At 43.1% G+C, this 26,089-nt stretch overlaps 1 protein-coding gene across 1 annotated transcript in view; it reads left to right on the forward strand.

Annotated features, from left to right (window-relative positions):
- CPD (carboxypeptidase D) overlaps positions 1-26,089 on the forward strand; it is a 59,246-nt gene that overhangs the window by 20,483 nt on the left and 12,674 nt on the right. Inside the window, exons 3-12 of the mRNA XM_038759661.1 lie at positions 7,046-7,188; positions 7,878-8,047; positions 9,341-9,684; positions 10,481-10,672; positions 11,691-11,858; positions 13,208-13,317; positions 15,233-15,335; positions 17,993-18,135; positions 19,774-19,943; positions 22,246-22,566. Of these exons, the coding sequence (XP_038615589.1) occupies positions 7,046-7,188; positions 7,878-8,047; positions 9,341-9,684; positions 10,481-10,672; positions 11,691-11,858; positions 13,208-13,317; positions 15,233-15,335; positions 17,993-18,135; positions 19,774-19,943; positions 22,246-22,566 (1,864 nt within the window). The remainder of the gene's footprint in view (positions 1-7,045; positions 7,189-7,877; positions 8,048-9,340; positions 9,685-10,480; positions 10,673-11,690; positions 11,859-13,207; positions 13,318-15,232; positions 15,336-17,992; positions 18,136-19,773; positions 19,944-22,245; positions 22,567-26,089) is intronic.

The following is a 26,089-nucleotide window of genomic DNA, read 5'->3' on the forward strand; positions in this document are numbered from 1 at the left end:
ATTTTAAAATTAGAAAAAGAGCCACTCCATCGAACCACCACCACCTCTTCTCCCTGGAGGTGCCATACTGTCAGGGATTGCTGCTCTCCAGATGACTCTTTCACCGCCTTCCTTGAACCGCCGAGCTGAAAGTGGGTCATAGGTATTCATCTCCTTTCGATTACAGTTTCTTCAGGTTCAGAATTCTGAGACCTGGATTCTTTTTGAGGATTTAGAGCACACATTTTTAATACCAAAAATTCATTTACACAGAATTAAATGATTTTGTGGTTTGGGCCTCTGCCCTGGGGGGGATTTGGGAAGAATTGACACAATTGGGCCAACATCTAAGACGCCCCACCCACCCCAGTTCAGGCTCCAGGAGTTGAGGAGGATTCGGTTCAGCCAACAACTGTCTTCCTATTTCCTCGAGGTGTGGTGGAGGACTGCACATGTGCAGCGTCCATTCTATCTCCTGAACCATGATGTAGGTTCTCCTGGAATATGTACTCCCACTCCACGTTTTGTAGAGAATAAAATGACAGAGTTAGGTACTAGACTGGTATTGCCAGGAGAAAAGAGAGGAACTCTGTTGTGAGACAGGTGGGCAAGTCACAACCTCTCTGGACCTCACTCTCTTGGCTCCATTATTCAGAGTTGGACTGTGACACAGTGGTTGATTGATATCATAACTTTTTATCTACCCTAGCACATAGTAATAATAATAATGATATTTGTTAAGCACTTACTATGTGCAAAGCACTGTTCTAAGTGCTGGAGGGATACAAGGTGAGCCGGCTGTCCCATATGGGACTCACAGTCTTAATCCCCATTTTACAGATGAGGTAACTGAGGCCCAGAAAAGTTAAGTGACTTGCCCAAAGTCACCCAGTTGACAGGTGGCGGTGCTGGGATTAGAACCCATGACCTCTCCCAGGCCCATGCTCTTTCCACTGTGCCTTGCTGCTTCTCTTAATAACTTAATCAATACTATTATTATTATTGCTTCTCTGACCTCAGGGGTGTAGAGGATTCCTGCTTTTTTTCCCCCCTTTTCCTACCGCACCCTTCCTCCATGCCAGATCATAATTCATTCTTCCCAACCTAATTTAGCTAAATGAGGTAATGTTTTCTCTTCCAGTAAAAAGTGCAGCCAACACGTGGAGGTTGCCAATTTGATATAGGATCACACTCATGCTCAGAGCCTCAAATACACTCCAAGCTTCTCTCTAGTGTAGAAGTACCTTCAGAGGTCCTCACAGTTCAGGTTTGTTTTGAGGAATGGCCACTAAAAAGCCGTCTGGAAGGAAAACAGAGGTTCGTTGTTCCCACACAAAGCTGTGCAAGACATTTTCAAGCCCTTGATCATACTGCTGTTAAGATTGGTTGGCAGGTGCTTTTGATGGACACCTGATAAACTACAGCCTAACAATAGACCATGTCCTTATCTTGTTTTTCTAATGCTACTGGAGCAGAATAATTGCTGGGCAGTGAAAGGTATGTGAGGTGATTAGAGCATTGTGATAGAATGGAGAACTTTGTCAAAGTAGTTATGGGTGGGACTGTGGAAGTCACACTGAGCATGTTCACAGTTTTTAATGAAATTCTAATTTTATCATCTCTGTAAAATAGCCCGAGGCATTGTCTTAGTTTAGTAAACATAATAATAATAATAATGGCATTTGTTAAGCACCTACTATGTGCAAAGCACTGTTCTAAGCGCTGGGGGGGCGTTACAAGGTAATCAGGTTGTCTCACTGGGGGCTCACAGTCTTAATCCCCGTTTTACAGATGAGGGAACTGAGGCCCAGAGAAGTTAAGTGACTCGCCCAAAGTCACACAGCTGACAATTGGCGGAGCTGGTATTTGAACCCATGACCTCTGACTCCAAAGCCCGGGCTCTTTCCACTGAGCCATGCTGCTTCTCGTACATGGAGACTTCCTTCTGTACCCTAGAGTATGTGACTGTTATAAATCTGAATAACAGTCGAGGACGACTACTATATTTTTTTCCTCTTCACACCCCAAATGTTTCATTCATACCTGTGGCATTTCTGTGGTGTTTACAAAGGTTTCTATTTAACTGCTTCCCTTTCCGTCTCCCTCTCTGCACCCAATTTCCCTCACTGTTTCTGTCTTCTTTTGGGAAACCGAGGCAGAACGGTCTTACCACAGCACTTCAATTCATGCTAGTTGAGAGAATTCTAATGTGTTAAATTCAGGTTACTCATCTACATATTATTCACAGGCCTAACCGGTTACCACCCTCAGCGAGATCTGAGTCACTACCCTTTCCCTCTTGGGGGGGAAAAAAAAATCTTGAAATAGGGCCGTCTTCTGTTGACTCCATCTGTCTCTTGTAGATTTTATCTGTAGGACAGGCAGAGAGAAGTTGATTCTGGAGTGATCTGCCTTTTCTATAGTCTGTGTCTGATTCTTGGCATTCCTTCCTCCTGCTTTTCCTTCCCATTCTTTCATGCCGCCTTTGAGGGTTGAGGCTTGGCAGTTGTGGTAATTGAAGACTGAGGCAATTACAAAGGGCGGTTGGGTTCCTGGGTCCCCTTGCATATGGATCCTGGGATTCTCTGTCCTGGTCTATTTATTTTATTTTGTTAGTATGTTTGGTTTTGTTCTCTGTCTCCCTCTTTTAGACTGTGAGCCCACTGTTGGGTAGGGACTGTCTCTATATGTTGCCAACTTGTACTTCCCAAGCGCTTAGTACAGTGCTCTGCCCACAGTAAGCGCTCAATAAATACGATTGATTGATTGATTGGTCTTCATGGAACAGCCACACATTTTGCCCACTAATCCTGACACAAAAGGGTGTGAACCCTACAGAAGTTCCACATAATAACAATAATAATAATGGTATTTAAGTGCTTACTATGTGCCGAGCACTGTTCTAAGTGCTGGGGTAGATACAGGGTAGTCAGGTTGTCCCACGTGGGGCTCACAGTCTTAATCTCCATTTTACAGATGAGGTAACCGAGGCACAGAGAAGTTAAGTGGCTTGCCCGAGGTCACATGGCAGACAAGTGGCGGAGCCGGAATTAGAATCCATGTCCTCTGAGCCCGGTCTCTTTCCACTGAGCCACGCCACATAAACTCACAGCAGTGGTAGGGAGCAGTCAGTGATATTTATAGACTGTTTACTTTGTGCAGAGCACCTTACTAAGCGCTTGGGAGAGTACAGTACAGCAGAATTAGCAGATGCGTATCCTGCCCATAACAAATTTGCAGTCTAGAGGGAGTCCCATGCAGAGCAGCTGCTGCTGAGCACAACTACCACCGCTGGCTTTTGGGATTCAGTAATAATAATAATAACGATGACGGCATTTGTTAAGCTCTTCCTATGTGCCGAGCACTGTTCTAAGCACCGAGGCAGATACAAGGTGATCAGGTTGTCCCATGTGGGGCTCACAGTCTTCATCCCCATTTTCAGATGAGGCAGCTGAGGCACAGAGAAGTTAAGTGACTTGCCCAGAGTCACCCAGCGGACAAGTGGCGGGGCCGGGATTAGAACCCACGACCTCTGACTCCCAAGTCTGGGCTTTTTCCACTGAGCCACGCTGCTTACCTTCCTGGAAATTGCTTATCTACTTGTACAAGTACATCTACTTATCTGCTTCCAATGGGCTTGGAACCCTTGAGCTTGAGGCTCTGCTTAAGATGGGCGTGCCAAGCATGTCTGTCTGCCTGGGCATGTACTGAGCAGAAGACGCTTCCTTTCCTTTTTCTTCCCTTCCTCTTGCATATGGTTATTGAAGTAGGGGCCCTCTTTGTTCTCCCTCTGTTTTTCTCCCTTCCACCAGCCCCAGGAGCTTCTCATCGAGCTCACTGTGGGCAGGGAGGGCATGCGACTGTTAATTGTTGTAATATACTCTCTCAAGCGCTTCGTACAGTGCTCTGCACACAGCACTCAATAAATACGCATGAATGAAGGAATGAATTGAGCTCTAATACATGCATAGTGGCAGTGGAGCTATCCATAATGCCACCAAATCCCGTTTCTAATATAAGAATTCCACTTTAACTGCCTTCCTGGATCTTGAGGGCAGGCGCTCAAAACACAAGCCGATTAAAACGTCCAGCTTATCGCAGGCCTTACGCATCCTGTGACGAGTAGCAGTTCCCGTCTCCATTGAGGACAAAATATGCCGAAGGCTATTCAGTAAATCCACAACAGATTGCTTTTTAGTGTGGGGACTTTGTGCTTAAGAATAAGTAAAGTTGTATTTGTCTTGTCTAATCGCATCTGAAGGGAAGTTTTAATACGGAGGTGGCTTCAAAATTAGTTCCTTCTAAAACAATTAAGGTTTTTGTATTTGACCACAGCCGCATCAGCGTATATTTGCACATGCTTTTACTGTAATCTGATAATGGCTATGCAGTAAACCTGAACCATCTTTATTTTCAGTGTAACCCCTGGAAGGATAGCAATAACTTTGGTAGTGTTCCCGGGCAAGCTGGAGAAAAGTCTATTAAATGAGGATTTCTCCGTCTACCCCGTTCACCTTTGGCAAGAGCTGAGGTGGGGTGGGGGCCATCTGGTTTCTGTATCAGTTAATATTTGGTCCTGCCATACTGTGATTCGACTGGAGCAGAACATAGGAGCAGATTAGCCTTTTCCCTTTAGGAGCTAACATGCTTTAAAGACATTGAGAGTCCCAGGCTTGTACTCCAGAGCCATATTTAACTTTCCTACACTGGTCGTGCTAACGCATCCTCTCCTCTCCCTGTCTCATTTTATAGAGAAACATCTTACAAGTGACAGTTTCCATGAAATGCTTAATACGAGCCTCCTCTCGAAGTTTCACCTGTGTTTGGTCACTTTCATGTATGTGCCTCCAAAGCAGCGTGGCCTAGAGGAAAGAGCATGGGCTTGAGAGTCAGAGGACCTGGTTCTAATTCCAGCTCTGCCACTTGTCTGTTGTATGACCTTCGGCAAGTCACTTTACTTCTTTATGCCTCAGTTACCTCCTCTGTAAAATGGGGATTAAGACTGTGAGCCCCATGTGGGACAGGGTGTCCAAGCTTCTGTCTAGCTGAGCACATCATACAGTTCCTGGCACATAGTGAGCGCTAAACACATGCCATTAAAAAAACAATTACCCCCACACTCCTATCCATCTATCCTGTTCCAACTTGCCAGCCAGTTCCTGTATTGAGGCGGTGAGCACCATGTGGGACAGGGACTTTGTCCATATTTCCTATTCTATTTATTTTGTTAATGATGTACATTTAGCTTTAATTCTGTTTGTTCTGACGACTTGATGCCTGTCCGCATGTTTTTTTGTCTGTCTCCCCCTTCTAGACTGTGAGCCCATTGTTGGGTAGGGACTGTCTCTATATGTTGCCAACTTATACTTCCCAAGCACTTAATACAGTGCTCTGCACACAGTAAGTGCTCAATAAATACGATTGAGTGAACCCGGTTTGCTTCTATCCACTCCATCATCATCATCATCAATCGTATTTATTGAGTGCTTACTATGTGCAGAGCACTGTACTAAGCGCTTGGGAAGTAATTGGCAACATATAGAGACAGTCCCTACCCAACAGTGGGCTCACAGTCTAGAAAGGGGAGACAGAGAACAAAACCAAACATACTAACAAAATAAAATAAATAGAATAGATATGTACAAGTAAAATAAATAAATAAATAGAGTAATAAGTATGTACAAACATATATACATATATACAGGTGCTGTGGGGAAGGGAAGGAGGTAAGATGGGGGGATGGAGAGGGGGACGAGGGGGAGAGGAAGGAAGGGGCTCAGTCTGGGAAGGCCTCCTGGAGGAGGTGAGCTCTCAGCAGGGCCTTGAAGGGAGGAAGAGAGCTAGCTTGGCGGATGGGCAGAAGGAGGGCATTCCAGCCCCGGGGGATGACGTGGGCCGGGGGTCGATGGCGGGACAGGCGAGAGCGAGGTACGGTGAGGAGATTAGCGGTGGAGGAGCGGAGGGTGCGGGCTGGGCAGTAGAAGGAGAGAAGGGAGGTGAGGTAGGAGGGGGCGAGGTGATGGACAGCCTTGAAGCCCAGGGTGAGGAGTTTCTGCCTGATGCGCAGATTGATTGGTAGCCACTGGAGATTTTTGAGGAGGGGAGTAACATGCCCAGAGCGTTGCTGGACAAAGACAATCCGGGCAGCAGCATGAAGTATGGATGGAAGTGGAGAGAGACACGAGGATGGGAGATCAGAGAGAAGGCTGATGCAGTAGTCCAGACGGGATAGGATGAGAGCTTGAATGAGCAGGGTAGCGCTATGGATGGAGAGGAAAGGGCGGATCTTGGCAATGTAGTACTGAGTGCTCCAGTGCTCAGTACAGTACCTGGCACATAGGAAACACTCAACAAATACCACTGTTGTTATTATTATCATTATCTTAGTATTTCAAGAAGCAATAGCTCCCTAATGAGGCGAAAGTCTGGGGTTAAGTAGCCACCACTTCCACCCCACCCAGAGACTGTACCTTTGCTTAGGGGCACAGGAAGAAACCATTTCCCAGCCTTACAAAATTCTGGATCCCAGGCTGGCAGTCGCAGCCAGCAGTTTCTCTTCTCAGCTGTGGCTGCTGCTACTCCATCTTTTTAGCTCCAACTCCTGGGAGTGTTCCTCAGTCCTTTTGGGGGAAAGTGAGTGCAGGTGTGGGATACTCCAGGTTAAATATTTTAAATCTCAGGGTTGAGTTTGGGACCACTTGTTTTGTTTTGTTGTCTGTCTCCCCCTTTTAGACTGTGAGCCCGTTGTTGGGTAGGGACCGTCTCTATATGTTGCTGACTTGTATTTCCCAAGCGCTTAGTACAGTGCTCTGCACACAGTATGAATGAACACTTGCTCTAACTCCTCACAGCCCTTTGACTCTACTCACCCACTTCCAGATTTCAGATATCCCCTTTTCTCTTCCCTGCTCCCACCAGCCTCAAAAAAAAAAAAAAAAGCTAGAGAAGACATGGAAAGAAATGGGTGTGTGCCATGGCAATCAATCAATTGACTCGTGTGACCTCTTGAAGGCTAGAAAAAAATATTTATCTTATTTTGAATTAATGTATTATTTTAATTCTAAAGGTGGCATGCAGGATTACAACTACGTGTGGGCAAACTGCTTTGAAATCACCTTGGAGCTCTCGTGCTGCAAATACCCTCCTGCTTCTCAGCTTCGACAGGAGTGGGAGAACAATCGTGAATCTCTAATTACGTTGATTGAAAAGGTAAAGGTAGGACTAGAAAACTAGAGCTTGTGGAGGGAAAAGAAAAGTTCCAGCTGAATTGGATGGCTGATGAAGCATCGGATAATTAATTTTGAGAACTTCAAATAGAATTTATTAATTACTTTTAGCACGTGACTAGAGTAGCTGTAAAAAGATTTTCAAGTTTCTCTATTTTGCCTCTTTCTCAGCAAGTCCTCTTAAATGCCTGTCAGAGGGCACTTTAAAAATTAGGTAACTGCCAATTTTGTCTCTACTTACTATACTGAGTTACTATAAAGTTGATTTTTTTAAAGGAATTTTAAATTTACTTTTGAAAGCGTGGTGCAGTGCTCACTGGGCATTGCCAAGTGCATTGGATAGGACAATTAAACAGCTAAGCCGGTGGGCATCACTGAATTATGTGTGACATCAGGCCATTATAATCATCACCTTCAGGTTTTAGAAGGGGAGGGGGATTTTTAGCACTGCAGGCAATTTGCCAATCTTCAGCCTATGTTGTAAAGGGGATTTCTTAACTACCTTTGTCCACGTTTGTCAAAAGTAGGGATGGATAAGAGAGAGAAACTCTTGGCTCCAGGGATGTCATTTAAGAGATTGTAGCATTAGGAACATAGGAATTCTAGTGAAATCCCCTTCTCCTTCCCTTCAAAATTCCATATCTAATCAAGTTGCTTTTGTTATTACTATAGGTCCACATTGGAGTAAAAGGATTTGTTAGGGACTCTGTCACTGGATCTGGCCTGGAGAACGCAACCATCATGGTAGCGGGTATTAACCATAACATCACAACGGGCAGATTTGGGGACTTCCACAGATTACTCGTGCCTGGAACCTACAACCTCACAGCAGTTTTAACTGGGTAAGGTTCCCGCAATTAAGTTGAAACTGCACTTCTGCATCGTCAGTCTTTCTTCGTATCTTAAAGTCAGCCAGAGACGTCTCCCGGAAATGTTGGCGTCTGTGGCATGTTTGGCTACCCACCAGTGAGGCTTGCTCTGTGCAACCACATAAATGATTGCAAACGGGCGGAGTGCTGTTTGAAAGGTAGTAACCTTGAGGCAGTTGCTTCCTTCAGCAACCGCCTGCTAAAATAGATTAATGCTAGAACATAAGGGATTATAGGAAGAGCTGTTTTGCAGAGCTGTCCCCTTTACTTTTTAAGGAAAAGACAGCTAATACCTGTGAAGCACGTATGGGAATTTTTACATGTCTCTGTCTACTTTGCCATTTTTTTCTCTCTTTTTCCTCCTCTCTTTCACCTCATTCATTGCATTTATTTAATCATATTTATTGAACACTTACTGCGTGCAGAGCACTGTACTAAGCGCTTGGGAGAGAACAATATGACAATAAACAGACAGATTCCCTGCCCACAGCAAGCTTACCTCATGCACCCTTCCTGACCTTTCCATTCTCTTATTTCCCTCTCTGATCTACATTTCTATCTATTTATTCTCCCCCATCCCGCTGATCCGAGTGTTGGGACTTAGGCATTTCCTCTCTCCCTGTAACCCTGCTCTGCAAACAGAAAGGCAGCTCTTTTTTTAAGTTCTCCTCCTCTCTAGAGATTAGGCTTATTTACCAGGCTTTGTAGGGAGGGAAGTGATTCCATAGAAGTTCTTTCCTGTGCTCAAGGGAATTGGGATGGCAGCCAGGGTTTAGATGCTATAAATTGATTGATTCATTCAATTCATTTATTTGTATTTTTGAGGGCTTATTTTGTGCAGAACACTATACTAGGTGCTTGGGAGAGCACAGTACAAAAATAAACAGACACATTCCCTGCCCACAAAAGCTTACAGTCTAGAGAGGGGGAGACAGACATCAATACAAATAAATAAATAAATAGCAGGTTGATTGGTGGTGTCTTCAGGCTGTGCTATGTAGTGCTTAGTGGCCTGGTGGGGAAAGCAGTTGGCCCTTCAGATACTGTTGTTTAATCTAATGGTCACAGTTTAAATGTCCTAAAACCTAATGATGCTTTAAGCTACTCATGGCTCCTTTGAACACTTCAAACTAGACAAATGGCTCCCGAATAGAAAAGTTCAATAGCATTTTTTCATACTCTTCTAGTATTTATAACAGGCTGTGCTTTAAAATGACTCTCATCTGCAAAATCATGTGCATTCTCAAACAACTTTTGTTTTCTCAGGTATATGTCGATGACTGTGGATAACATTTTGGTGACCGAAGGACCAGCAAAAGAAGTGGACTTTTCCTTGAGGCCCACAGTGTTTGTGCCAATCCTGGACCCTACTCAGGCAGTGACAGCTAGCACCATTTCTATCACTAATGCTCCTACAACAACCTTGTTCCACCAGCAAATTCAGCCTAAAGACTTTCACCACCACCACTTCCCTGACATGGAAATCTTTCTGAGGAGGTTTGCCAATGATTATCCAAACATCACACGGCTCTATTCACTAGGAAAATCAGTGGAGTTGAGAGAGCTTTATGTCATGGAAATATCTGACAATCCAGGCGTCCATGAACCAGGTAACAAGTTGGGCTTTAGAAATCAACCCCGTTATGTAATTGCTGATTCCTGCAAAGGCAAACTGTCAGTGTGGCCCCATTTCTCCCCAGGGGTCTCTTACAGTATTAAAATGTATTACAGCTGCAGCAGAGCATCAGCACATGAAAAGAAGCCATTCTCTTGGACAGAGGAGGAAAAATAAATCCAGTAGGCAAAGCACATAAATAGATTGTTCAATAGGCTTCAGGCCTTGGGATATGAAGTTATAATCTGTATCCCCAAACTATAATCTAGTTCAGTGAGAATTTACTTTGAGACCATTCTGTTAGTGTGAGTTAATAAGTTTTTAGTTCTGACTTGGTCGTCTCTGCATTTGTTTTTGGTATCATCCCTGATTTGTGTGTAAGAAGTCTGGTCATACATGAGTAAACCATCCAAGTCAAGTGGGTGTCTGCATTTCTTTTTTAAAGATCTTCCTTTAGGGATGTAAACTGCTACCTCAAAAGCCTGCCCCTGTGTCATATTCTGAAGAGAAGGTCTTTCCCCAATCCAACCCAATCCACTCCTGAGGAATGGGCATTTTGACAGACTTCTTTCTAGAGAGCTGTAGATTTCCTTCCTTAGGAAGGAAATACGTTTGCGGGGAAGCTTTGGGTCTTATCCATTTTTTTCCTCTCTCCTCCCCCATTCCCTCTTAGGCAGTGTAGTTTAGTGGCATTTTTTCAGTGTTTGATATAGTTCAGAAGGGTTAAAAGTCCCCTAAAATTAATTCGTGAACCTCTCCGATACTAAAGTCAAAAATACTCCTGTTTGCAGGTGAACCAGAGTTTAAGTACATTGGCAATATGCATGGGAATGAGGTGGTGGGAAGAGAATTGCTTCTGAATCTCATCGAATATCTCTGTAAAAACTATGGGACAGACCCCGAAGTGACAGAATTGGTCCAAAACACAAGGATTCACCTTATGCCATCCATGAACCCTGATGGGTATGAAAAGTCCCAGGAAGGTAATGACAGTTCTGAGTGCCTACTCCTTGAATGTTATTTTGTGGGGAATGGGATGGCCATGTCAATTGGGCATCAAAGGGAGCTTAGTCTGTATAGTTGTTAATGCTATAATAAGTATTATTCTTAGTATTTTATTTTTCCTCTAGATTGTATGCGCCTTGTGGGCAGGGAACATGTCTTCCAACTCTGTTATATTGTACTCTCCCAAGTATGTAGTACAGTGCTCTGCACACAATTAAGCATTCAATAAGTATGATTGATTTTTCCCAAGTGCTTTTGTGTCAAGTCTCAGTTGGCCTTATAATATTCCTGTGCGATGAAGAGATGGCATTATTCCCATTTTACAGAGGAGGAAATTAAGGCTGAGATTGTCCAAGTCAGTGGCAAAGCTGGGAATCAAACTTATCAATTTCTGGTCCCATACTTTTACCAGTGGTCTTTGGTAAATGGGTGCCTTCTCTCTTATGCTTCAGGAAGGCAACTCTGCCCCAGCAGTTTTTGTGGAATTACACAGTGAGGTGGGAAAAAACTATTATAAATTGTAATACAGTGAAACTGATTTATTGAAAAATGTTTCATTTTTTGGGCAAACTGTCTCGCTTACATTTTTGCCATTCGTTTTTAGCAAGAGTGTAATTGAATTAGATATCTCAAGTGATCATCTCGTTGATCCAATCATAGGGCAGGAGCAAGGGGCCAAAGATGGGAGAGGTGAGAACAAAGAAGAGCGAGAAGGTTCACTTGGGAGGGGCATAGCACACAAACTGGGAAATTATGGGTGAAAAGTAGCCATTTCTTCTAATTCCACATTGCGTGGTTATAGCCAAAAAGAAGCGTGTTGCTGGAACAATGTATCTAATGCTTCAGTAGTCTTCTATCCAAAATATTGAAGTCGTGTAACAGAACTGACTGTAGATATCTCTTTTCTCATTGGGCTAGTCGAGAAGAATGAACTAGGATTGTGTTTTTAATGTGAGGGGGGAAATAACAGAACATAAAATATCTGTCACTGTGCAGGAGACCAAGCAAGTGTAATTGGTAGAAACAACAGTAACAACTTCGACCTGAACCGAAATTTCCCAGACCAGTTCTTTCAAGTCACTGACCCTGCCCAACCAGAGACGATTGCTGTAATGAGCTGGTTGAAGAGCTATCCATTTGTGCTCTCAGCAAACTTGCATGGAGGTAGGTAATTCTTGCTGATGTATCTGCTTGGGCTTGAAAAGTATCTCTGGAATCGTTGCTATGCCTTTCATTGAATACTGGGGGACGTTTTATATAATATGCTATTAAGGCAGAAAATGTTCATGTTAAGTGTCACACGCCCCTGCCGTTTTTGTTGAGGCTGTTTCCTGAAAGTCCTATATTCACTAACAGTGGATAGTTTGAAAACTTGCAAGGACTGCATTTCTTTGCACTCATCTTTACAAAGCCTGGTGACAAATTGCCTGAGCTCGAATGATTCAAAGAAACCTGGGCCCTGAGGGATGAGAGAAGTGAAGTTTGGGCTCTTGGGATATGTGCTGGATAGGGAAGGCGGCATAAGAACTGTCCGTTTTTTCTGTAGATAAATTGTAATTCTGTGACCTTTGTGATTCACGACTGTTTAGGTTCTCTATTATGGAGTATTGTGAGATTAGCCTATTTGGGGAGGGTCAGTAATAAGCCCGCTATTGGGTAGGGACCGTCTCTATATGTTACCAACTTGTACTTTCCAAGCGCTTAGTACAATGCTCTGCACACAGTAAGCGCTCAATGAATACGATTGAATGAAAGAATAATACAAGTAATTTTGCCCACCCCTTTCCATCTCAGAGGTAGAAGCAAAGTATGGATGGGATACCAGTAAAGGGCAAAGCAGAGACCAGGTTAAATTATAGTAAACTGAACGAGAGACTTAGAGTTGCCTCAATACACGTCCTGCTTTTCCTAATTCCCTATAGATAAAATGCAAATATTTTAAAATCTTGTTTTTTTCCATGTTAGAGAAGGTCTGCTAAACCTCAGAATTGCGTTGTTACGGAATTTCATGGGATGGAAATGGACATCCCAGGATGTGTATCACGGGAATCATATTTATCTTGGAAGTTTTATTAGAAGAATTAAGCAGAATTAACTTTGACTTCTCAAGCTGCAGCTCACTGACCTACTTCCTTAAACTCAGACAGTATTCCAAGTTTGTAAAAATAACACTTCATTATTCTTTAAGGAAAATAATTGAGACCCTTTCAGGTAAGAGCACTTTTATGGGTACCAGGGGACCCTTGGTATATGCTCATCACCTTGTTTATATAACCAACTACTCTGGTAAGGAAATTAGCTTAGCATTGGGAAATTTATTCATTCAGTAGTATTTATTGAGCACTTACTTTGTGCAGAGCACTGTACTAAGCACTAAAGGAAATATTTATGTTCTCCACTCTCCCTCCCAGTCTTCACCTCTTTCCGATGCTTTTAGAAAAAGTTTTCTTTATGGTAAGACTGTTGACCCACAAAGCAGTTGAAATAAACACATTTCTTTGTGCTCCCTGAAGGATCTTTGGTTGTGAACTACCCCTACGATGATGATGAACAAGGAATAGCTTTATACAGCAAATCCCCAGATGATGCCGTATTCCAACAAATTGCACTATCCTATTCCAAGGTAAATTTCAGTGTAAAGAGGAAGCTCTGGCCTGCAAAATAATCGGCTATACATACTGTAATTTTATTTACTGTAATTTATTCCTAGGTGTGATTTATTTTACTGTCCTTCTTCCTCTGTAGACTGTAAGCTCTTTGGTTGCAGGGATCGCATCTGCTAGTTCTTATTGTATTGTACTTTGCCAAGCACTTAGTATTTGCCAAGCACTTAGTACGCTGCTCTGCGCACTGTAAGTGGTCAATAAATACGATTGGTTGGTTATACTGTGGATGTTTTAAATGCTGTGTCCTTGATTTTAAAAAAAAAAAAAACCACAGCATAAACCCAAGAAAATGTCATGAAGATATATAAAACAACTGTCAGCAGTAATTAAATACAGTGACAACTGCCACTTTATTGCCCCCTTGTCAGGGCAAACCACACTGGAAAAGGTTTCATGCCATAGTGTAAAATAAACTGGGATTGCACTGAACCAAGACAGACAAGGAATTCCAGAAACATGGAAACTTTTTAAAAGAATGTGCTCCATTTCCTCCAGGTGTGGATTAGTTAGCAGAAGTAGGCCAGCTGTTCAAAGCTGTGGGATGAGTGGGCAGGGAGAGAGTTCATCTCCAAGGAAGCCAGAGCTTAAATTATGTGGAATTTGCAGTCTCAAGTGTACGTTAAATGTAGACAGTGGTGGTTGCTGCCACCCCCGTTGCTTAAGCAAGGAGGCTAATTTGATTTGCTAATAATGCCTGCCTTCTAGTTGTTGGCTATAAAGGTAACTTCATATAAGCAAAGGCTGCAGTAACTTTGAACAGTTGTTCTTCTCCTTCACTCTCGTTTCGCCTTTCTTTCCCCTTGTGTATCCATCCTGTCTCTGACCCTTAGATGTGGGTAGCGCAGCGCACGTATATAGAGACCATTTGGAGACCAGTGGGATCCAGTAGATCAGTCAATCACTTAGTATTTATTGTGTGCTTACTCTGTGCGGAGTACTGTACTAAGTGCATGGAGAGTCCATTACAACAGAGTTGGCAAACATGTTCCCTGCCCACAATGAGCTTCCAGTCTAGAGGGGTTGACCAGAGTGTGGTGTCTTTTTCTGACGGATTATGATTTGAAGTCATCACTCTGAACTGATCTTTTTGTCTAGTTAGAAGGCAGTGTGGATTATGGAACACTCGTATGAATTCCCTTCCAGCTCAAATTTATAAGCAGCTGAACTGTTCTGTTGAGCACCAGTTAATTCCAAAGGTAGTATACCTTTGGCATTTAATAAGTATTGATAATTACCTACAACCCACACATAATGTATTGCTATTACTTCTCTTTAGACTTTTTTATATTGATTTATATTTGATTTTTAAAGCTTATCATACTGGAGGTAATTAACTTTGGAAGGTAATGCCTCCTAATTTTTTTCAAAAAGGTATTCGCCAAATATTCTTAGGAGGATGCAAGACGTGGGGAAAACAATAGCCTGGGAATCATGTAGGTGTTTTGAATTCTGTACTTGGCTGTGTCACTGATTCCATTGGCTATTTGGAGTAAGTCATTGTAAGTAAGGAACATTACTCTGTGCCTCCATTTCCTTATAAATGAAAGACTTCTAACCACAGCGTCATTGGGCTGAAAGTTAATATTCATGAAGCACCTGAGGTCATCATCTGGGACCTCTTGTATCCAAATTCATGCCAAATTCTTGTAAATCTAAGAATAGAGATTGAATAGAATCTCAAGTGACGTAGTTAAGTTAGTCAAAGAAAAGATTCCAGGAGGCAGTTTACTGAAAATTTGGGGTTGAGCTGGGGGAAATTGTGCTGTATTACAATGCCATAAGAGAGTTCTTCTGTGCACTCTTGATAAAATAGAGATGGCAAGTGGAGTCTTACCCCCAAAGTGCATACATAGTAACACCTTTTTATTTCAGGAAAATGCCCAGATGTACCAGGGGAGCCCCTGTAAGAGCATGTATCCAAATGAATATTTTCCTCATGGAATTACCAATGGAGCTCACTGGTACAATGTCCCAGGTAAGAGAACATTTTTGATATGAAACCTTGGCCATAGTTGTAATTAATAGTTGTGCTGGGTGATACTTCTTGTAACCACGACTAGCTTTTTTCCTCCATTCCGACACCACTTGAGCCAAATACCTCATTTCCTTTACTGCTTCTGGGAATTTGGGAAGTCATCTGCTACCTAGGTCAGTTTCCCCTCTCCCACTCACAGAGCACATCCAAATGCTGTTGATTGGTATTAAAAAGATGTGCTTAAGGGCTGTGGGTGACCGATGGAATCAATCAACGGTATTTCTAGAGCACTTATTGTATGTAGAGCACTGCACTAAGTGCTTGGGAGAGTACAGTCTAACAGGGTTGATAGACAAGTTCCCTGCCCACAAGGAGGTTACAGTCTAGAAGATGACCTGATCAGGGAGTGGGGTTTGGGAGAGTGAATTTTTTCTCGAACAGGTGCCGTTTTCAAAGGGCCTTGCAGATGAAAGAGGTATGGTTTGATAGATGGAGCTGGAAAGGGAATTCTATGGAGTCAGTCAGTTAATTGTATATATTGAGTATTTGCTGTGTGCAGAGCACTGTACTAAGGGACAATAAGATAATAAACACATTCCCGGCTTACAGATGAGTTTACCGTCTAGAGGGGGAGAAGTTGGAGATGAAGTGGGTCGGAGACAGAGTTGAGCCTGAGGTACACCTAAGGGGGTAAGCTTAAGAGAAAGGAGAGTACTTGAAAGTTGTAGCGGCAAAAAAGAAGAGATAAGTAAGGAGGAGACAGTTGCATGAATATCCCATATGTTTTATGTATCTGTCACCCCTCGTTTAGATTATAAGCCATATACTATATCTTAATTGATTTCCTAGTAATAGAAATATTTCAGTGCCCGCCCTGGGCAGTCCACTTTGGGAAAGTACAGAATTTCCTCCCCACAAATACTCTTATAAGCCATATACTATATCTTAATTGATTTCCTAGTAATAGAAATATTTCAGTGCCCGCCCTGGGCAGTCCACTTTGGGAAAGTACAGAATTTCCTCCCCACAAATACTCTTATAAGCCATATACTATATCTTAATTGATTTCCTAATAATAGAAATATTTCAGTGCCCGTCCTGGGCAGTCCACTTTGGGAAAGTACAGAATTTCCTCCCCACAAATACTCTTATAAGCCATATACTATATCTTAATTGATTTCCTAATAATAGAAATATTTCAGTGCCCGCCCTGGGCAGTCCACTTTGGGAACGTACAGAATTTCCTCCCCACAAATACTCTTAATAATGTCAGTGTTGATGACCATTGTCTTTTGTTAAGAAATATTCATCTGTCTCTTACAAGATCTAAGTCTTTTCATCTACTTACACTTTGATTTTTTTCTTTTATAACTTCTTGAATTTTTGAACTTTCAACTCAGTGAAAATACACATTATGTCCAGAGATGGACTTAAATTTTGTAACAGTTTTGGAGTAGACCTTGTCAAAGGTTTACAGTAAGGTTATACTCTTAACATTTTAGACAATTAAACTTTGAGGAAAGTGGGGGACGTTTTTGCGGAATGAGTCTTTAGAACCATCTATAATCCCTTCATCCTACTTCCTACCTCTCCCTGTTTGCTAGAGAAGCAGCCTGGCTTAGTGGCAAGAGCACGGGCTTGGGAGTCAGAGGACATGGGTTCTAATCCCGCATCCACCACTTGTCTGCTGTGTGACCTTGGGCAAGCCACTCCACTCCTCTGTGCCTCAGTTCCCTCATCTGCACAATGGGGATAAAGATTGTGAGCCCCATGTGGGACAACCTGATTACCTTGTATTTATCTCAGTGCTCAGAACAGTGCTTGGCACATCGTAAGCGATTAACAAATACCATGATTTAATTTGATTTAAATTTTTTTTTTTAATGAAGGCAGGTTTAGTGTTCTGAGGAGCAGAGCCCAGGCAGGAAGAGAATATGCAAAAACTCAAACAGGAAAGTAGCCAGAAGTCGGGGGGAGTCAGGGGAAGAGGAGAGAAGCATTTCCTGTGTCTGAGATCCGTCTGCTTAAAGATTTCAGAGACTGGGACGGAGAAGGTAAATCTAGCTCACACACCATCATCATCATCATCAATCGTATTTATTGAGCACTTACTATGTGCAGAGCACTGTACTAAGCGCTTGGGAAGTACAAATTGGCAACATATAGAGACAGTCCCTACCCAACAGTGGGCTCACAGTCTAAAAGGGGGGAGACAGAACAAAACCAAACATACTAACAAAATAAATAGAATAGCTATGTACAAGCAAAATAAATAAATAAATAAATAAATAGAGTAATAGATAAATAAATAGAGTAATAAATAAATAAATAGAGTAATAGACCAGACAACCCTACATACGCAGAAGAAATGCCCACCGATACTAGAAGAGGAACTTAACCTAGAGACACAAGCAAAAACAGCCCTGGGGCAGATTCATATAAATATCAATTTTAAGTAATATCCAGTTCTTAAGTACCTGTCGATTTTTTTTTAATATTTGTGGAAACCTGAAGCTTCAGAAGTCAATTCTCTAATTCCCATTGGTAGCCTTTGAAGTGGTGTATTTTTGTTATTTTAAAGATGCCATGACTGGATCTTGACATGTAGAACTTCCTGAAAATGATTTGATTCTCATACTTGAAAAATTACTCTTCAGGTGGTATGCAGGACTGGAACTACTTGAACACAAATTGCTTTGAAGTGACTATTGAGTTAGGTTGTGTGAAATATCCTTATGAAAAGGATTTGCCAAAGTTTTGGGAACAGAACCGTAGATCTCTTCTGCAGTTCATAAAGCAGGTGAGAATTCAAAATTGGGGAGGTGAAATTGTACTCAGGAACCTGATTTTTTGTGTGTGTCTGTATGGGTGTGTTTGAGAATCGTCTGATAGCATATTGCAAATTAACCTAGCTAATTGGAGAGATAGCCAAGATGGCTTTTCATTAGTCATGCTGCTTCCGACTACATCTAGCCAGAATTCTCCATGATTTGATCCATATTTCTCATTCTCCCTCCTCCTCCCATATCTCATCTCACCTTTTTGTTTCTACAGAGGCAGAGTTTCCTGTTGCAAGATGCAGTTACTGTATAAAACCATTTTTCTCCACTCACCAGACTCTTTCCCCCTCCCCCATCCCTCCGACACATGGAATTTGTTTACTTCCTCTTGGGCAGTAGAGCCTTGAGAGTATCTCCACATTGAAATTCCCTTCCCCAAGGCCCTCTCCAGAATTCCTTAGCCGAAAGATAAAAGAGAAAAATCTGGGACAGAACTCTGAGCCCAGGCACCCACAAGAAGTGTGGTCTAATGGAAAGGGCACAGGCCTGAGAATCAGTGGATTGAAATCCTAATCTCGGCTCTGTCATTTGCCTGATTTGTAGCCTTGGGCAAGTCACTTAACTTCTCCCTTCCTCCATTTCCTCTGTAAAATGGGGATTCAGTTCCCATTTTCCCTCCTACTTAGGTGATGATAATAATAATAATAATGGTATTTATTAAGCGCTTACTATGTGCAAAGCACTGTTCTAAGCATTGGGGAGATTACAAGGTGATCAGGTTGTCCCACAGGGGGCCAACAGTCTTAATCCTCATTTTACAGATGAGGGAACTGAGGCCCAGAGAAGTTAAGTGACTTGCCCAAAGTCACACAGCTGACAAGTGGCGGAGCCGGGATTTGGACCCGTGACCTCTGACTCCAAAGCCCGTGCTCTTTCCACTGAGCCACGCTGCTTCTCTGTGGATGAGGACCATGTTTGACCTGATAAGCTTGTATCCACTCCTGTCCTTACTACAACTCTTGACACATAGTAAACACTTAAAAAATACCATTATTATGTCTTCATATGTCGAGAACTCCATCTATTCCTTTGCCCTGAGTGCTTTATTTATCTGAGGCCCCAAACAGCTAGGGGTACGTAACCCACTTTTTTCAAGCACTTGAGCTTGCCTCTCCTGTCCACCACTATCGGAATAAAGCCCTGAAAAGGACTGGAGTTAGCCTGCACTTTATTCTTTGTAGATCTTTTTGGGCTAAAGATAACTGGGGCAGGTTTACGTTGGCTGCCACAGTATTGCTCCTTGCATGTCCCCCCAGGGTATGGGGCCAATCTCATGTGCACTATCTCCCTCCTCTTCTTGAAGCCAATTCTGGCCCAGCTGGGCCTGACCGAAAGGCAGAATTGCTGTGCTGAATGTGGGCTTTATACTGGTAGACCCAAGTCATATTGATTTGACCTAGGCCTCAAAGCTATGGCCTGACATGGAGAAACAGAAATGGGTGACGAAGAGAGAGAGAGAGAGAGAGAGAGTGTGTGTGTGTGTGTGTGTGTACGCATTATTTAAGTTTTCTGCTCTCCTTGCTGCTGTACCCCTCTGTTTTACTGGACAGTAGTGTCTTGCACCCAGGTCATTGGGCCGTGAACTTCTGTTTGTCCAGGTTCATCAGGGTGTCCGGGGATTTGTGCTGGATGCTTCAGATGGCAGGGGCATTTTAAATGCTACCATCAGTGTTGCTGAAATTAATCACCCTGTCACCACTTATAAGGCTGGAGACTACTGGCGCCTGCTAGTTCCTGGGAATTACAGAGTCACAGCATCTGCACGGGGGTAGGTGATGGTGGTTTTGGAAGTAAAGCTTCGGTGCAAGACAAATGTAGGTGGCTCCTGGCTTTCTCAACAACTGGCAGTACTAGGGAGGTTTGCATTTTCCCTTGACCGATTCCTCCATATGGCCAAGTTCGTAACTCCCTCTAGTGTCAAAAAAAAAATAAGTAAGGACTTTGAAAGCTTCGTCTCAAAGGAATGGCATTCAATTCAGTAAGACTCGAGATTAATAATAATCATCATCATCATTTTGGTATTTGGTAAGCACTTTCTATGTGCCAAGCGCTATTCGAAGCCCTGGGGAAGATACAAGGTAATCAGGTTGGCCCACATGAGGCTCACAGTCCTAATCCCCATTTTACAGATGCGGTAACTGAGGCATAGAGAAGTTAAGTGACTTGCCCAAACAGCTGATAAGTGGCGGAGCCGGGATTAGAACCCATGACCTCTGACTCCCAAGCCCACGCTCTTTCCACTGAGCCATGCTGATCATGACTTCCTCCCTTAAGACCAGAAGTCACGTTGAGGGGAGGAAATTCAAGTTGATTACAATGGATTTGGTATGAGGCTGCCAAAGAAGTGCTCTTCTTATTAAAGAACTGGCTTAGAATATATTGTTTTATGGAAACTGCCCTCACAAAGGTCACCAGTCTCCTTCTTGCCAAATCAAATGACCTCGACTCCATCCTGATCCACCTCAACCTCTCAGTTGCCTTCCACATTGTGTACAGCACCCTTCTCTTGGGAACATTTAGCCTTGGCCTCACTGACATGGTCATCTCCTATCTCTCTGGCTGCTTATTCTCATTCCCTTTCTAGGCTCCTCCTCTGCCTCCAACCCTCTAACTGTGGGAGTCCCTCAAAGCTCAGTTCTGAGTTCCCTTCTGTTGTCCATGTACACCCACTCCCTTGGAGAACTCTCTGAGGCCCGTAATCTTGGCCTTACTCTCAACTCGTGTCTCTCGTTCAACCTACGTATTCAGTCTGTCACCAAATGCTGTCCAGTGTACCTTCACAAAATTGCTAAAATCTGCCCTTTCCTCTCCATCCAAACTGCAACTATGCTGATCCAAATGCTTATTGTGTCCCACCTTGATTATTGCATCAGCCTCCTTACTGACTTCTCTGCCTCCTGTCTTTCTCCACTCCAAGTCCATTCACTCTGCTGCATGGATCATTTTTCTAAAAGAACATTTAGTCCGTATTTCCCCCACTCCTCAAGAGTCTTCAGTGGTTGCCCATCCTCCTCTGCACCAAAGTCCTTACCATTAACTTTCAAGCACTCAAATCACCTCACTGATTTCCTGTGCCAACCCAGCACACTCAATTCGCTCCTCTAAGTGCCAGCCTACTCAGTGTATCTCAGTTTCATCTATTTTGCTGCCGACCCCTCTCCCACAACCTGCTTCTGGCCTGGAACTGCCTCCCCCTTCATGTCCAGCCATCTGCCACTCTCCCCACATTCCATGCTTCATTAAAATCATATCTCCAAGAGCCCTTCCCCTACCAAGCCCCCATTTTTGACCATTCAGTCGTATTTATTGGACATTAACTGTGTGCAGAGCACTATACTAAGCACTTGGGAGACTGCAATATAACAGAGTTGGTAGACTTGCTCATTGCCCACAAGCAGCTTATATTTTCCCTATTCCCTCTCCTTTCTACGAAACCCTTGGGAATATGTCTACCAACTCTGTATTGTACTCTCCCAAAATAATCAGATTGGACACAGTCCGTGCCCTACACGTGGCTCACAGTCTTAATCCCTGTTTTACAGTTGAGATAGCTGAGGCACAGAGACATTAAGTAACTTGCCCAAGGTTACACAGCAGTCAAATGGCAGTGCTGGGATTAGAGCCCAGGTTTTTCTGGCTCCCGGGCCCATGCTGTATCCACCAGGCCCCTGTGCGTCTCATACGTCCTTTAGGGCAGAAACCTTTCATTGTTTTCAATCAATCAATCAATCGTATTTATTGAGCGCTTACTGTGTGCAGAGCACTGTATTAAGCGCTTGGGAAGTACAAGTTGGCAACATATAGAGACAGTCCCTACCCAACAGTGAGTCTAAAAGGGGGAGACAGAGAACAAAACCAAACATACTAACAAAATCAATCAAACAAGGAACCCAGGAATCCAAAATGCTGCTCCTTTAAGAATGTGTATTGAATGTTTTTCTTTTACTTTGGTAAAATGAATAATAACTAAGATTGTAATTGAGAGGTATTACGTTTAGGAAATATGGAAGCATAGCTGGTCTTCAAAACAGTGCTTTAAATCTTTCTTGCTCCTTCTCCCCACACCCCAGATATAATCCAGTCACAAAGAATGTGACTGTTAGGAGTGATGGTGCTATACAAGTCAACTTCACACTTGTACCCTCGACAGCAGATTCAAATAACGATGAAAAGAAGGGGAAAGCCTCTGTCTCAAACACCGATGCAAGGGATCCCACCACGAAAGAATTTGAGACTTTAATCAAGGATCTTTCAGCTGAGAATGGATTGGAGCACCTTTTGTTAAGCTCATCCCCGAATCTGGCTCTCTATCGGTACCACTCTTACAAAGATTTATCTGAGTTTCTCAGAGGACTGGTTATGAACTACCCACATATTACAAATCTCACTAAGTAAGTATACTTCTCTTCTTTTTGCCTCTAAACAAGTCGGAATGTAGCAGATTGGAATATTTTCGCCTAGAGTATTTGGAGTTTAGGCTTGGTCAGTTGTTATAAGTAGGTTACTGGGCTCACTTGCGCTCAATAGATTTTTGTCAGATGTTTTATGTGAATGTTAAAGATAGAAGACAGTCACAGATCAGCCTTTACCCCTGGGAGTTCTGAGGGTTTTTTTTAACCATATTGTTGATTCTTTCCTCTGTCTTCAAAACCACATTCAGTTTTTCAGTTGTCATTTGTTTGTTGCTTTCTCTCTTTCAAACTCCAGGTTGTTTTTTGATGGCATTTAAGTGCTTACTATGTGCCAGGTACTGCTAAGCACTGGGGTAAATACAAGCTAATTGAGTTGGACAGTCCCAGTCCCACATAATAATAATAATAATAATAATGTTGGTATTTGTTAAGCGCTTACTATGTGCAAAGCACTGTTCTAAGCACTGCGGTAGATACAAGGTAGTCAGGTTGTCCCACGGGGGGCTTACAGTCTCAATCCCCATTTTACAGATGAGGGAACTGAGGCCCAGAGAAGCCCAAAGTCACACAGCTGACAAGTGACGGAGTCGGGATTTGAACTCACAACCTCCAACTCCAAGCCACGACCACATAAACCATGCCCCACATAGAAGCCTCGCCCTCCTCAGTGCCATGCCCACATAAGACTCGACCTGCCTCTAAGTCACACCCTTCATCTAAACTAGGCCCGCAACAGCCTGGCTCAGTGGAAAGAGCCCGGGCTTTGGAGTCATTCATTCAATCGTATTTATGGAGCGCTCACTGTGTGCAGAGCCACTGCACTGAGCACTTGGGAAGTCCAAGTTGGCAATATATAGAGACGGTCCCTATCCAACAGTGGCCCACAGTCTAGAAGGGGGAGACAGAGAACAAAACAAAACATATCAACGAAATAAAACAAATAGAATAAACATGTACAAGTAAAATAGAGGAATAAATATGTACAAACATATATACATTCATTCATTCAGTCGTAAACATTGGGCTCACAGTGTTAATCCCCGTTTTACGGATGAGGTACCTGAGGCACAGAGAAGTGAAGTGACTTGCCCAAAATCACACAGCAGAGAGGTAGCAAAGCCGGTAATAGAATTCAGGTCCTTCTGACTCCCAAGCCTGTGCTTGGGAGGTGACAGTTGTGAGCTCTCCTGAACACATTGCCTTGAGCCCAATAGTCCAGGCTTTAGCAGTGTCAATCAGCTAAATTGGGCTGTGCTCCTTAGCTCTCATTTATCTTTCTCTCTTACCGTTTTTCAGGATAGGTTTTCCACTGCCTAGTCACACTTAAAGCTTACTTTCAAAACTATTTTAGCTACCTGACTACAGAGAACTTGAGAGTCAAGTAGCATAACTCAGTGGAAAGAGCCCGGGCTTGGGAGTCAGAGGTCATGGGTTCAAATCCCAGCCCCGCCACTTGTCAGCTGTGTGACTTTGGGCAAGTCACTTAACTTTTCTGGGCCTCAGTTACCTCATCTGTAAAATGGGGATTAAAACTGTGAGCCCCCTGTGGGACAACCTGATCACCTTGTAACCTCCCCAGCACTTAGAACACTGCTTGGCACAGAGTAAGCACTTAATAAATGCCATCATTATTATTATTATTATTGTTATATTTCTGGGGAACAGAAAAGCAGTCAGTAGTGGTACTGTCATAGTTGACATACTGCTACCTACTCACACAGCCTTCATTTCTCCATCCCAGGACATCACTTGGTTTTTAGTTGCTGCTATTAAACTGTAGTGGCTGATGGCATATTGTCGCAGTTGCACTAAATTTGTTTTCCCAAACTGTGTTCACTATTACGCTTTTATTATTACACACAATAAAATTATTATTTTATCATCATTTTACGTTATTACACTGTTACACTTGCCTCCAATTTCCGTGTAGCTTGTTGTTCACTTACGTTTCCCTCTAATAATTTCCCAAGCCACTTTCAGCCTGTTGACTTAAATTGTTTGAATTAATTGGACTTTCTCATTTGTGGTGCTCCTTAGTTCATTCATTCGGTGATATTTAATGAGCACCTCCTGTGCAAAGCCCTGTCCTAAAGGCTGCGGGGCTGTAAGCTAGACTGTGCTAGACGGGCTAGACTGTGAGCCCGTTGTTGGGTAGGGACCGTCTCTATATGAGAAGCAGCGTGGCTCAGTGGAAAGAGCACGGGCTTTGCAGTCAGAGGTCATCATCATCATCATCAATCGTATTTATTGAGCGCTTACTGTGTGCAGAGCACTGTACTAAGCACTTGGGAAGTACAAATTGGCAACGTATAGAGACAGTCCCTACCCAACAGTGGGCTCACAGTCTAAAAGGGGGAGACAGAGAACTAAACCAAACATACTAACAAAATAAAATAAATAGACTAGATATGTACAAGTAAAATAAATAGAGTAATAAATATGTACAAACATATAAACATATATACAGGTGCTGTGGGGAAGGGAATGGAAGTCATCCTTGACAAATTCTTTCAGTATAGCCTAAAAGCTGTTATTATAATAATAGTATTTTTTTAAGCTCTTACTCTGTGTCAAGTACTGTGGTGGATGCAAGTTAATCAGGTCAGGCAGAGTCCATGTCCCACAGTTTAAGTAGGAGGGAGAACAGTTATTGAACCCCCATTTTACAGATAAGAAAACTGAGGAGCTGAGGAGTCAGAGGTCATGGGTTCAGATCCCCGCTCCGCCAGTTGTCAGCTGTGTGACTTTGGGCAAGTCACTTTCGCTTCTCTGGGCCTCACATCCTGATTCTGCCAATTGTCAGCTGTGTGACCTTGGGCAAGTCACTTAACTTCTCTGGACCTCAGTTCCCTCATCTGTAAAATGGGGATTAAGACTGTGAACCCCCCGTGGGACAACCTGATCACCTTGTAACCTCCCCAGTGCTTTGCGCATAGTAAGCACTTAATAAATGCCATCATTATTATTATGTTGCCGATTCGTACTTCCCAAGCGTTTAGTAAATAATAATAATAATGGCATTTATTAAGTGCTTACTATGTGCAAAGCACTGTTCTAAGCGCTGGGGAGGTTACAAGGTGATAAGCTTGTCCCACAGAGGGCTCATAGTCTTAATCCCCATTTTACAGATGAGGTAACTGAGGCACAGAGAAGTGAAGTGACTTGCCCAAAGTCACACAGCTGACAATCGGCAGAGCCGGGATTTGAACCCATGACCTTTGACTCCAAAGCCCGGGCTCTTTCCACCGAGCCACGCTGCTTCTCTAGTCCAGTGCTCTGCACACAGTAAGCACTCAATAAATACGATCGAATGAATGAATGAATGAATGAATGAATGGGCAGGCGGAATATAGTAAAGAATAAATAAGACTGAGCTTCTGACCCTCAGGGGAATCACAGTCTAAAAAGAAGTGGGATTTACGGCCTAAAATGGGGTGGAACTAGGAGAACGGTGATTGGGCACATGAGGAAAAATGTGAGCCCACTGTTGGGTAGGGACTGT

The sequence above is a fragment of the Tachyglossus aculeatus genome, chromosome 17 (assembly GCF_015852505.1).
Source record: "Tachyglossus aculeatus isolate mTacAcu1 chromosome 17, mTacAcu1.pri, whole genome shotgun sequence".
Lineage (NCBI taxonomy): Eukaryota > Metazoa > Chordata > Mammalia > Monotremata > Tachyglossidae > Tachyglossus > Tachyglossus aculeatus.